Here is a 13,160-nt window from a genome sequence, read left to right as displayed (position 1 = left end):
TCCATATGTTGCCAACTTATACTTCCCAAGCGCTTAGTACAGTGCTCTGCACACAGTAAGCGCTCAATAAATACAATTGATTCTCTGGGCCTCAGTTACCTCATCTGTAAAATGGGGGTTAAGACTGTGAGCCCCCCCCGTGGGACAACCTGATCATCTTGTAACGTCCCCAGCGCTTAGAACAGTGCTTTGCACATGGTAAGCGCTTAATAAATGCCATCATTATTATTGTTATTATTAAGTCAGGATGTGCCGTTTGTGCGGGTTCTTAGATATTTGATTAAATTCCACCTTTTGCAGCGGTCCGTCGGCTGGCTGGGCTGGAGCCGTTTTGAAAATGCATTCAGAGCGTCATTGTCATTAATGGTATTTTATTGTAATTTATTTATATTAACGTCTCTCTCCCACCCCCCAGTCCATTGTGGGCAGGGAATATGTCTGTTTATTGTTTAATTGTGCTCTCCCAAGCACTTAGCACAGTGCTGTGGACACAGTAAGTGCTCAATAAATACAATTGAATGAGTGAATATTAAGTGCTCACTGGGTACAGCTCACTATATGAAGCTCTTTGGAGGGTATGATACAATAGAGTTGGTAGACAGATTCCCTGCCTACAAGAAGCTTACAGTCTAGAGGGGGGAGGCAGATATTAATATAAATAAATGATTCCTAATATAGAATTTAAAGGTAGGTACAGAAGTGCTGTGGGGTCGAAGGTGGGGTGATCAGAATGTCCAAAGGTCACAGATCCGAGTTCATAGAAGATATAGAAAAGAGAAGGACCCGGGGAAAAGTGGGCTTAATCAGGGGAGGCCCCTTGGAGGAGATGTGACCATCCCTCATGCCTCCATTTCCCTTTTCCTCTTTTCAATTAATCAATAATACTATTATTATTATAATAATAACGATGGGATTTGTTAAGTGCTTACTATTGTGCCAAGCACTGTTCTGAGCACGGGGGTAGATACAAGGTAATCAGGTTTTCACACTTGGGGCTCACAGTCTTAATACTCATTTAACAGATGAGGTAACTGAGGCACAGAGAAGTTAAGTGATTTGCCAAAAGTCACACAGCTGGCACATGGTGGAGCCGGGATTAGAACCCACGACCAATCAGTTAATCGTATTTATAGAGTGCTTACCATGTGCAGAGCACTGTACTAAGCCCTGGGGAAGAATACACAAGTGAGGATTAGACATGGTCGCTGTCCGTCTGACGCGGGGTGAGGGATCACAATCTTAAAAGAACAAGAGGCAGTGGTGGGGAGTGGGGCTGCTACTGCCCCTTAAAATAATGATGGCATTTATTAAACACTTACTATCTGCAAAGCACTGTTCTAAGTGCTGGGGTGGTAACAGGGCGATCAGGTTGTCCCACGGGGGGCTCACAGTCTTAATCCCCATTTTACAGATGGGGGAACTGAGGCCCAGAGAGGTGAAGTGAACTTGCCCAAAGTCACACAGCTGAGAATTGGCGGAGCTGGGATTCATTCATTCATTCATTCAATCATATTTATTGAGCGCTTACTGTGTGCAGAGCACTGTACTAAGTGCTTGGGAAGTACAAGTTGGCAACGTATAGAGACGGTCCCTACCCAACAATGGGCTCACATTCTAGAAGGGGGAGACAGACAACAAAACAAAACACGTAGACAGGTGTCAAAATCGTCAGAACAAATAGAATTAAAGCTCTGTGCACATCATTAACAAAATAAATAGTAAATATATACAAGTAAAATAGAGTAATAAATCTGTACAAATATATATACAGGTAGTGGGAGGGAAGGAGGACTGTGAGCCCACTGTTGGGTAGGGACTGTCTCTATATGTTGCCAATTTGTACTTCCCAAGCGCTTAGTACAGTGCTCTGCACATAGTAAACGCTCAATAAATACGATTGATTGATTGATTGAGGTAGGGCGGGGGGATGGGGAGGAGGAGAGGAAAAAGGGGGCTCAGTCTGGGAAGGCCTCCTGGAGGAGGCCTCCTCTCCCCCTTCTAGACTGTGAGCCCACTGTTGGGTAGGGACCGTCTCTATGTGTTGCCAACTTGGACTTCCCAAGCGCTTAGTCCAGTGCTCTGCACACAGTAAGCGCTCAATAAATATGATTGAATGGATGAATGAATGAGGTAAGCTCTCAGCGGGGATTTGAACCCATGACCTCTGACTCCCAACCTGTGCTCTTTCCACTGAGCCATGCTGCCCCTTCATTATCTACAGCATTTATTGAGCACATAGTATTATTATTATTATTATTATTACTGTGTGTAGATCTCACTGCTAGTTGCTTAGAAACATTCAATAGAAGTAAGACAAGTTCTCCACCCTCCAGGAACTCCCAGACTAATGGAGAAAACAAGCATAGGCAAATCGCCAATATCCAATTGAATAAAGAGGAAAATAAAGGAAAACAAACAGCTAAACAGAGACACACCTGAGGGCTAAGGTGGCTGACCGGGGTTGGCCTGACCAGGAAGACAGGTGATAGATCAGGAAATAACCCCTCAATCGACCCGTGGGATTTATCGATCGCTTACCGTGTGCAGAGCACTGTACCAAGTGCTTGGGAGGACTACAGTGCAATAGATTTGGTAAACAGGACCCCCGCCTTCAGAATTGAAAATCTAGTTGGGGGAGAAAAGGACATTAAATGAAATTATTCATTCATCCAGTCGTATTTATTGAGCGCTTATTGTATGCAGAACGCCGTACAGAGCACTTGGAAAGTACAGTTCGGCAACAAATAGAGACAACCCCTACCCAACATAGGGCTCAGAGTCTAGAAGGGGGAAGAGAGACAACAAAGCAAAAGCAAGTAGACTGGCATCGATAACATCAGTGTAAATGCCTAGAATTATAGATATCTGTAGGTCACAAATAAAATAAATAAAATAAATAGAATAATAAATTATTCTGTTATGTAGTACTCTACCAAGTGCCTAGAACAGTGCTCCATGAACAGTGTGTGCTCAATAAGTATGATTAAATTAAATTACTGATAAGGGAAGCAACAGATTTTATTTTATTTATTTTATTTTATTTTATTCATTTTATTCGTACATATTCTATTTATTTTATTTTGTTAATATGTTTTGTTTTGTTCTCTGTCTTCCCCTTCTAGACTGTGAGCCCACTGTTGGGTAGGGACTGTCTCTAGATGTTGCCAACTTGGACTTCCCAAGCGCTTAGTACAGTGCTCTGCAAACAGTAAGCGCACAATCAATATGATTGATTGAATGAATGAATGAATGAATAGACATGATTCTGGACCCCAAGAAGCTTACAGGGCTGATTAGAAGAAGACTGTAATTGGAGTTTTGCTTTCATTTTATAAGGTTATGGTCATAAAAGTATCCAGAAGGGCAAGCATCACCAAGTTCCTCCAGGCTTCCCGTGGTCATTTAACTATATTAATAATAATAATGATGGTACTTAAGCGCTTACTATGTGCCAAGCACTGTTCTAAGCACTTAGGGGATACAAGGTGATCAGGTTGTCCCCCGTGGGGCTCACAGTCATAATTGCCTATCTTTAACTTAGATATTATCAATTATGTATTTATGTATTTATTATTTATAAATAAGTTAGGGGCAGGGAACATGTCTGCTAATTGTTTTGTACTGTACTCTCTCAAGTGCTTAGTCTAGTGCTCTGTGCATAGTAAGTGCTCAATTCATTCATTTGTTGTCGTATTTATTGAGCGCTTACTGTGTGCAGAGCACTGTACTAAGCGCTTGGGAAGTACACGTTGGCAACATAGAGAGACGGTCCCTACCCAGCAATGGGCTCACAGTCTAGAAGAGCCCTTAGGGCTCAATAAATATGATTGAATGACTGATTGATTGAGACTGTGAGCCCACTGTTGGGGTGGGACTGTCTCTATATGTTGCCAACTTGTACTTCCCAAGCGCTTAGTACAGTGCTCTGCACACAGTAAGCGCTCAATAAATGCGATTGAATGAATGAATGATGAGGAGAGAGGCGGACGGTCCTTGGTGGGTCCTGAAGAGTGGAGAGGGGTGTGCTGAGAGACTCTTTGGGAAAACGATACGGACTGAAAGGGCCGGAGATTGTACAAAAAAGTCTCAAAGCCTCATTAGACCAGTAGTGAAGGCATTTGTGTAGGAATGCTTTTCAACCAGGGACTTTTTTTCTGTTTTTCTTAAAGCGCTCCTGTATTTGGATAAAAAGGAGCAGCAGAGACAGGGCACCGAAACGTCCTCGGGGCCGAAGAAAAACTACACATTTTCCGACGAGGAAGTCAGAAGGATTGACAGGGAAAATCAAAGACTGGTAACCCAGCTAATGAGACAGGCGGAGCATCCTCGGAACAAGAGTTCCGGGCCCAGGAAGTTGGTCGAACCCCTCCCTAAGCTCTACCACAGTGCCCTTAACAGACAGAAGGAACAGCAAAGGATTGAAAGAGAAAATTGGGTAAGTCTGTTTCTGGCCCTTCCAGGAAGAGGTGAGTTTCGCTTGGACTCCAGGAGTCGACTAGAGAGAATAAATAATAATTGTGGTATTTGTTAAGCGCTTACTATATGCCCGGCCCTGAACTGGGCGCTGGGGTGGAGACATGCAAATAGGGTTGGACACAGTCCCTGTCCCGTGTGGGGCTCACGGTCTCAATCCCCAATTTACAGATGAGGTAATAATAATAATAATAATATTGGTATTTGTTAAGCGCTTACTATGTGCAAAGCACTGTTCACAATCTTAAAGGAGCAAGAGGCAGTGGTGGGGAATGGGGCTGCTACTGCCCCTTAAAATAATGATGGCATTTATTAAACACTTACTATCTGCAAAGCACTGTTCTAAGCGCTGGGGAGGTAACAAGGTAATCAGGTTGTCCCACGTGGGTCTCACAGTCTTCATCCCCATTATACAGATGAGGGAACTGAGGCCCAGAGAAGTGAAGTGACTTGCCCAAAGTCACACAGCCGACAAGCGGCGGAGCCGGGATTTGAACCCACGACCTCTTGACTCCAAAGCCCGGGCTCTTTCCACTGAGCCACGCTGCTTCTCTAGCTGAGGTAGCTGAGGCACAGAGAATAATAATGATAATAGCATTTGTTAAGCGCTTACTATGTGCCGAGCACTGTTCTAAGCGCTGGGATAGATACAGGGACAAGGTGATCAGGTTGTCCCACGGGGGGTTCACAGTCTTAGTCCCCATTTTACGGATGAGGTCACTGAGGCCCAGAGCAGTTAAGCGGCTTGGCCAAGGTCACCCAGCTGACAGGTGGCGGAGCTGGAATTAGAACCCACGACCTCTGACTCCCAAGTCCTTGCTCCTTCCACTAAGCCAGGCAGCTTCTGTGCAGTGAGAGTACAGTTAGAGACAATGATATAAACGCTTAAATTGTGGATACAAGAGTAGTTGCCATGGGGCTGAGGATGGGAGGGGTGACTAAATGGAGCAAATCCAAGTTCAAACGAGATTCCTCTCCCCCTCGTCCCCCTCTCCATCCCCCCCATCTTACCTCCTTCCCTTCCCCACAGCACCTGTATATATGCTTGTACATATTTATTCCTCTATTTATTTATTCATTTTACTTGTACATATCTATTCTATTTTATTTTGTATGTTTGGTTTTGTTCTCTGTCTCCCCCTTTTAGACTGTGAGCCCACTGTTGGGTAGGGACCGTCTCTATATGTTGCCAACTTGGACTTCCCAAGCTCTTAGTACAGTGCTCCGCACACAGTAAGCGCTCAATAAATACGATTGATTGATTGATTGAAAGGAAATTGAGGAAGTGAGGGATTGGTAGGGGGCTTGTGTGACTTTAATAAAGGCTTCGAAGGGCCCCGGGGGAGAGTGATGGTCTGTCGGATAAAAAGAGGGAGGGTGTTCTGGGCCAGAGGCAGGACGTGGGCCAGAGGTGAGATAGACGAGATGCCAAGACCTGCATAATGGACTCCTGAAATCCCAGCACATTTTCTGTCAGCCCTTTGCAGATGTGGGGGGTAAAATCAGTGTGCTGTGACACGGTTGGGTAGCTGCTCCCCGAAATGGTGCTGTCAGTCAGTCACTTGTATTTATTATGCACTTACTACGTGCGAAGCGCTGTTCTAAGCGCCGGGGAGGTTACAAGGTGTTCAGGTTGTCCCACGGGGGGCTCGCAGTCTTCATCCCCATTTTACAGATGAGGTAACTGAGGCCCAGAGAATAATAATAATAATAATGATGGCATCTTTTAGACTGTGAGCCCACTGTTGGGTAGGGACTGTCTCTATATGTTGCCAACTTGTACTTCCCAAGCGCTTAGTACAGTGCTCTGCACACAGTAAGCGCTCAATAAATACAATTGATGATTTGTTGAGCGCTTACTATGTGCAAAGCACTGTTGTAAACGCCGGGGAGGATGCAAGGTGATCAGGTTGTCATCAATCGTATTTATTGAGCACTTACTATGTGCAGAGCACTGTACTAAGCGCATGGGAAGTACAAATAGGCAACATACAGAGACAGTCCCTACCCAACAGTGGGCTCACAGTCTTAATCCCCATTTTACAGATGACGTAACTGAGGCCCAGAGAAGTGAAGTGACCTGCCCAAAGTCACACACTGACAATTGATGGAGCTGGGATTTGAACCCATGATCCCTGAGTCCAAAGCCCGGGCTCTTCCCACTGAGCCACTCTTTCACTATGCCTCTCCATACTAAGCACTTGGGAGAGTACAATATAACAATGAAAAGAGACATTCCCTGCCCACAAATGAGGTAACTGAGGCCCAGAGAAGTGAAGTGACCTGCCCAAAGTCACACACTGACAATTGGTGGAGCTGGGATTTGAACCCATGACCCCTGACTCCAAAGCCCGGGCTCTTTCCACTGAGCCACTCTTTCTCTCTGCCTCTCCATACTAAGCACTTGGGAGAGTACAATATAACAATTAAAAGAGACATTGCCTGCCCACAACGAGCTTATTGGCCAAAGGGGGAGACAGATATTAATATAATATATAACGTATTAATATATAATTAATATAAATAAATAAATGACAGATAAGGACGTAAGTGCTCTAGGGCTGAGAGAGGGAATGAATAAAGGGAGCAAGTCAGGGTGACGCAGAAGGGAGGAAAGGAAGGCTTAGTCGGGGAAAGCCTCTTGGAGGTGAAGTACCTTCAATAAGGCTTCGAAGGGGAGGGAAGTTATTGTCTGTCGGATCATCATCATCATCAATCGTATTTATTGAGCGCTTACTGTGTGCAGAGCACTGTACTAAGCGCTTGGGGAGTCCAAGTTGGCAACATCTAGAGACAGTCCCTACCCAACAGTGGGCTCACAGTCTAAAAGGGGGAGACAGAGAACAAAACCAAACATACTAACAAAATAAAATAAATAGAATAGATATGTGCAAGTAAAATAAATAAATGAATAAATAGAGTAACAAATATGTACAAACATATATACAGGTACTGTGGGGAAGAGAAGGAGGTAAGATTGCGGGGGGGATGGAGAGGGGGACGAGGGGCAGAGGAAGGAAGGGGCTCAATCTGGGAAGGCCTCCTGGAGGAGGTGAGCTCTCAGTAGGGCCTTGAAGGGAGGAAGAGAGCTAGCTTGGCGGACGGGCAGAGGGAGGGCATTCCAGGCATGTCGGATACGAGGAGTGAGGGCATTTCTGGCCAGAGCACGACGTGGGCGAGATGTTGGCGGTGATGAGATCCAGGTACAGTGAGAAGGTTAGCATTAGAGGAGTGAAGTATGCCGCCTGGGTTGGAGTAGGAGAGTAGCGAGATGAGGTCGGAGCGGGGCAAGGTGATTAAGTGCTTTAAAGCTGATAATAATAATGATGGCATTTGTTAAGCGCTTACTATGTGCAAAGCAGTGTTCTAAGCGCTGAAGGTAAGGAGTGGAGGGGAAACCCCTGGAGGAGAGGAGAAACAGGTACTGAAGGTGTCTGTAGGAAAGTGATCCAGGCAGCGGAGTATGGACTGGACTGGAAAGAGACAGGAGGCTGGGAGGTCAGTAAGGAGGTTGATAGAGTAATCCAAGGCATTTATTCTATTTATTTTATTTTGTTAGTATGTTTGGTTTTGTTCTCTGTCTCCCCCTTTTAGACTGTGAGCCCACTGCTGGGTAGGGACCGTCTCTATATGTTGCCAACTTGTACTTCCCAAGCACTTAATACAGTGCTCTGCACACAGTAAGCGCTCCATAAATACGATGGATGATGATGATAAGTGATTGAGAAGCAGCGTGGCTCCGTGGAAAGAGCCCGGGCTTTGGAGTCAGAGGTCATGGGTTCCAATCCTGGCTCCGCCAATTGTCAGCTGGGTGACTTGGGGCAAGTCACTTCACTTCTCTGGGCCTCAGTGACCTCGTCTGGAAAATGGGGTTTAAGATTATGAGCCCCACATGGGGCAACCTGATCACCCTTGTATTCCCCCAGCACTTAGAACAGTGCTTGGCACATAGTAAGCGCTCAACAAATACCATCATTATAAGCGCTTAGTACAGTGCTCTACACACACTAAGCACTCAATAAATACGACTGAATGAATGGAGAGGAAAGGGCAGATTTTAGCGATGTTGTCTGACTGACAGGCTTTAGTGATAGATTGGATATGTGGGGTGAATGAGAGAGTGGAGTCAAGGATAACTCCAAGGTCACGGGCTTGTGAGTCCTTTTAGACTGTGAGCCCACTGTTGGGTAGGGACTGTCTCTATATGTTGCCAACTTGTACTTCCCAAGCGCTTAGTACAGTGCTCTGCACACAGTAAGCGCTCAATAAATACGATTGCTGATGATGATGATGAGATAGGAAGGATAGTGGTGCCATCTATAGTGAAGGGAAAGTCATGGGGAGGACAGGGTTTGGGTTTGAGGTGACAGGAGGACATCCAAGCGAAGTGACTTGCCCAAGATCATACAGCAAGCAACTGGCAGAGCCAGGATTAGAATTCAGGTCCTCTGACGCCCAGGGTCTTTCCACTAGGCTTTGCCGCTTCTGCTGTGCTCTGTCTTTTGTACCTCTGCGTCCTTCAGGGGTGGGGTAGGGGCAGTGAAATAATAATGATGGCATTTATTATGCGCTTACTATGTGCAAAGCACTGTTCTAAGCGCTGGGGAGGTTACGAACGGTGCCTGAGGCCCGTTGTAAAATCCCCGTTTTACAGACGAGGGAACCGAGGCCCATAGGAGAGCAGGGAGTTGCCCGGGGTCACACGGCAGACCGGTGGCGGAGCTGGGATTAGATTATATAAATATATATATATATATAATATTAGTGGGCTAATATTATTAGTATATATATTATAATATATTAGTGGGATAATATAGTATCTGGCACTATATATTATTATATTATATTATATATATTATATATATAGTGGGCTATATATATATGTAGCCCACTGTTGGGTAGGGACCGTCTCTATATGTTGCCGACCTGTACTTCCCAAGCGCTTAGTCCAGTGCTCTGCACACAGGAAGCGCTCAATAAATATGATTGAATGAATGAAAGAATGAATATGTATGCATACGCATATACATATATTTGTACATATTTATTACTCTCATTTGTACATATTTATTCTATTTATTTTATTTGGTTAATATGTTTTGTTTTGTTGTCCGTCTCCCCCATCTAGTCTGTGAGCCCACTGTCGGGTAAGGACCGTCTCTCTATGTTGCCAACTTGTACTTCCCAAGCGCTTAGTACAGTGCTCTGCACACAGTAAGCGCTCAATAAATACGATTGAATGAATGAATGAATATGTATACGTACGCATATACATATATGTGTTTGTACGTATTTATTACTCTTTCATTTGTACATATTTATTCTATTCATTTTATTTGGTTAATGTGTTTTGTTTTGTTGTCCGTCTCCCCCTTCTAGTCTGTGAGCCCACTGTCGGGTAAGGACCGTCTCTCTATGTTGCCAACCTGTACTTCCCAAGCGCTTAGTCCAGTGCCCTGCACACAGTAAGCGCTCAATAAATACGATTGAATCAATCAATCAATCAATCGTATTTATTGAGCGCTTACTATGTGCAGAGCACTGTACTAAGCGCTTGGGAAGTACAAATTGGCATCACATAGAGACAGTCCCTACCCAACAGTGGGCTCACAGTCTAAAAGGGGGAGACAAAGAACAGAACCAAACATACCAACAAAATAAAATAAGTAGGATAGAAATGTACAAGTAAAATAAATAAATAAATAAATAAATAGAGTAATAAATATGTACAACCATATATACATATATACAGGTGCTGTGGGGAAGGGAAGGAGGTAAGACGGGGGGGATGGAGAGGGGGACGAGGGGAGAGGAAAGAAGGGGCTCAGTCTGGGAAGGCCTCCTGGAGGAGGTGAGCTCTCAGCAGGGCCTTGAAGGGAGGAAGAGAGCTAGCTTGGCGGATGGGCAGAGGGAGGGCATTCCAGGCCCGGGGGATGACGTGGGCCGGGGGTCGATGGCGGGACAGGCGAGAGCGAGGTACAGTGAGGAGATTAGTGGTGGAGGAGCGGAGGGTGCGGGCTGGGCAGTAGAAGGAGAGAAGGGAGGTGAGGTAGGAGGGGGCGAGGTGATGGACAGCCTTGAAGCCCAGGGTGAGGAGTTTCTGCTTGATGCGCAGATTGATCGGTAGCCATTGGAGGTTTTTGAGGAGGGGAGTAATATGTCCAGAGCGTTTCTGGACAAAGATAATCCGGGCCGCAGCATGAAGTATGGATTGAAGTGGAGAGAGACACGAGGATGGGAGATCAGAGAGAAGGCTAGTGCAGTAGTCCAGACGGGATAGGATGAGAGCTTGAATTAGCAGGGTAGCGGTTTGGATGGAGAGGAAAGGGCGGATCTTGGCAATGTTGCGGAGCTGAGACCGGCAGGTTTTGGTGACGGCTTGGATGTGAGGGGTGAATGAGAGAGCGGAGTCGAGGATGACACCAAGGTTGCGGGCTTGTGAGACGGGAAGGATGGTAGTGCCGTCAACAGAGATGGGAAAGTCAGGGAGAGGACAAGGTTTGGGAGGGAAGACAAGGAGTTCAGTCTTCGACATGTTGAGCTTTAGGTGGCGGGCGGACATCCAGATGGAGATGTCCTGAAGGCAGGAGGAGATGCGAGCCTGGAGGGAGGGGGAGAGAGCAGGGGCAGAGATGTAGATCTGGGTGTCATCAGCGTAGAGATGATAGTTGAACCTGTGGGAGCGAATGAGGTCACCAAGGGAGTGCGTGTAGATTGAGAACAGAAGGGGACCAAGCACTGAACCTTGGGGAACCCCCACAGTAAGAGGATGGGAGGGGGAGGAGGAGCCTGCAAAAGAGACTGAGAAAGAACGACCGGAGAGATAAGAGGAGAACCAGGAGAGGACGGAGTCAGTGAAGCCAAGGTCAGATAACGTGTTGAGGAGAAGGGGGTGGTCCACAGTGTCAAAGGCAGCTGAGAGGTCGAGGAGGATTAGGACAGAGTATGAGCCGTTGGATTTGGCAAGCAGGAGGTCATTGGTGACCTTTGAGAGCGCAGTTTCCGTGGAATGAAGGGGACGGAAGCCAGACTGGAGGGGATCGAGGAGAGAGTTGTTGTTGAGGAATTCTAGGCAGCGCGTGTAGACAACTCGTTCAAGGAGTTTGGAAAGGAATGGTAGGAGGGATATGGGACGATAACTAGAAGGTGAGGTGGGGTCAAGAGAGGGTTTTTTTAGGATGGGAGAGACATGGGCATGTTTGAAGGCAGAGGGGAAGGAACCAGTGGAGAGTGAGCGGTTGAAGATGGAAGTTAAGGAGGGGAGAAGGGATGGAGCGAGAGATTTCATAAGATGAGAGGGAATGGGGTCAGAAGCACAGGTGGCCGGAGTAGTACTTGAGAGGAGGGAGGAGAGTTCCTCTGAGGATACCGCTGGGAAGGATGGGAGAGTAGCAGAGAGTGTTGAGAGCCGGGGGGTTGGAGAAAGGGGGGGGGGGGGGGGAAGAGACTTTGAAGGAATGAATGAATGAATATGTATACATACGCATATACATATATGTGTTTGTACGTATTTATTACTCTCTTTCACTTGTACATATTCTATTTATTTTATTTGGTTAATATGTTTTGTTTTGTTGTCCGTCCCCCCCTTCTAGTCTGTGAGCCCACTGTCGGGTAAGGACCATCTCTCTATGTTGCCAACCTGTACTTCCCAAGCGCTTAGTCCAGTGCCCTGCACACAGTAAGCGCTCAATAAATACGATTGAATGAATGAATGAATGAATACAAGGTGATCAGGTTGTCCCACAGTGAAAGAGGGGACAGGGGCAATCAGGGTCTTGGGGAATTTTTTCTGCCGCTGACCGTAGCCTGGGAGGTAAAAATTGTTGTCCTCCCTTTCTTCTTCACCCTTATTTATCCTAAGAAGCCAGAGCTGGCCAGAAACCTAAGCCTTAGGTTAGTATTAACAGTGCGCTCCCCCCATCCCTCCATCCCCCCACATACACACCGTCCCCCGTCTCTGGTCTGGCATCATTTTGGGCGCAATCAGACAGCCGCGAGTTGTCGGAAGAGTGTTCCCTAATTCTGCTGCCACGATGCATCGCGGAGATGCACCCTTCTGACCAAACTGAGACTCCCCTCGCAACAATAACCTGAGGTCCGATGGAGCGTAGAGCCCCCGAAATGAGCAAAGACCTGACCTCTCCAGCCCTCATTTCGAGCTTGACGCGGGAAAACACAGTATCTGGCACAAAGTAAGTGCTTAACAAATCCCATCGGTATTAAAGCGCTCCCGTTGTGCAGAATCCCTGCTATAGATGGTGCCAGAGCCTTCCTGTTCTTGCAAACTGTGAAAATGGGAAGGGACCATTTTATTTCCCCCCATTCAGCAGGGTTTGGGGTTTTTTTAATGGTATTTGTCAAGCGCTTACTAAATGCCAGGCACTGTACTTTCGCACTACAAGCTAATCAGGTTCTTGCAAACTGTGAAAATGGGACGGACCATTTTATTTCCCCCCATTCAGCAGGGTTTTGGGGTTTTTTAATGGTATTTGTCAAGCGCTTACTAAACGCCAGGCACTGTACTTTAGCAGTACAAGCTAATCAGGTTCTTGCAAACTGTGAAAATGGGACGGACCATTTTATTTCCCCCCATTCAGCAGGGTTTTGGGTTTTTTTAATGGTATTTGTCAAGCGCTTACTAAATGCCAGGCACTGTACTTTAGCACTATAAGCTAATCAGGTTC

At 46.2% G+C, this 13,160-nt stretch overlaps 1 protein-coding gene across 1 annotated transcript in view; it reads left to right on the top strand.

The window, feature by feature from the left end:
• CFAP97 (cilia and flagella associated protein 97) overlaps positions 1-13,160 on the top strand; it is a 32,611-nt gene that overhangs the window by 10,146 nt on the left and 9,305 nt on the right. Inside the window, exon 3 of the mRNA XM_038755168.1 lies at positions 4,170-4,435. Coding sequence (XP_038611096.1) covers positions 4,170-4,435 — 266 coding nt within the window. The remainder of the gene's footprint in view (positions 1-4,169; positions 4,436-13,160) is intronic.

Source organism: Tachyglossus aculeatus, chromosome 12 (assembly GCF_015852505.1).
Source record: "Tachyglossus aculeatus isolate mTacAcu1 chromosome 12, mTacAcu1.pri, whole genome shotgun sequence".
Taxonomy (NCBI): Eukaryota; Metazoa; Chordata; class Mammalia; order Monotremata; family Tachyglossidae; genus Tachyglossus; species Tachyglossus aculeatus.
This window is presented reverse-complemented; position numbering and strand designations above follow the sequence as displayed.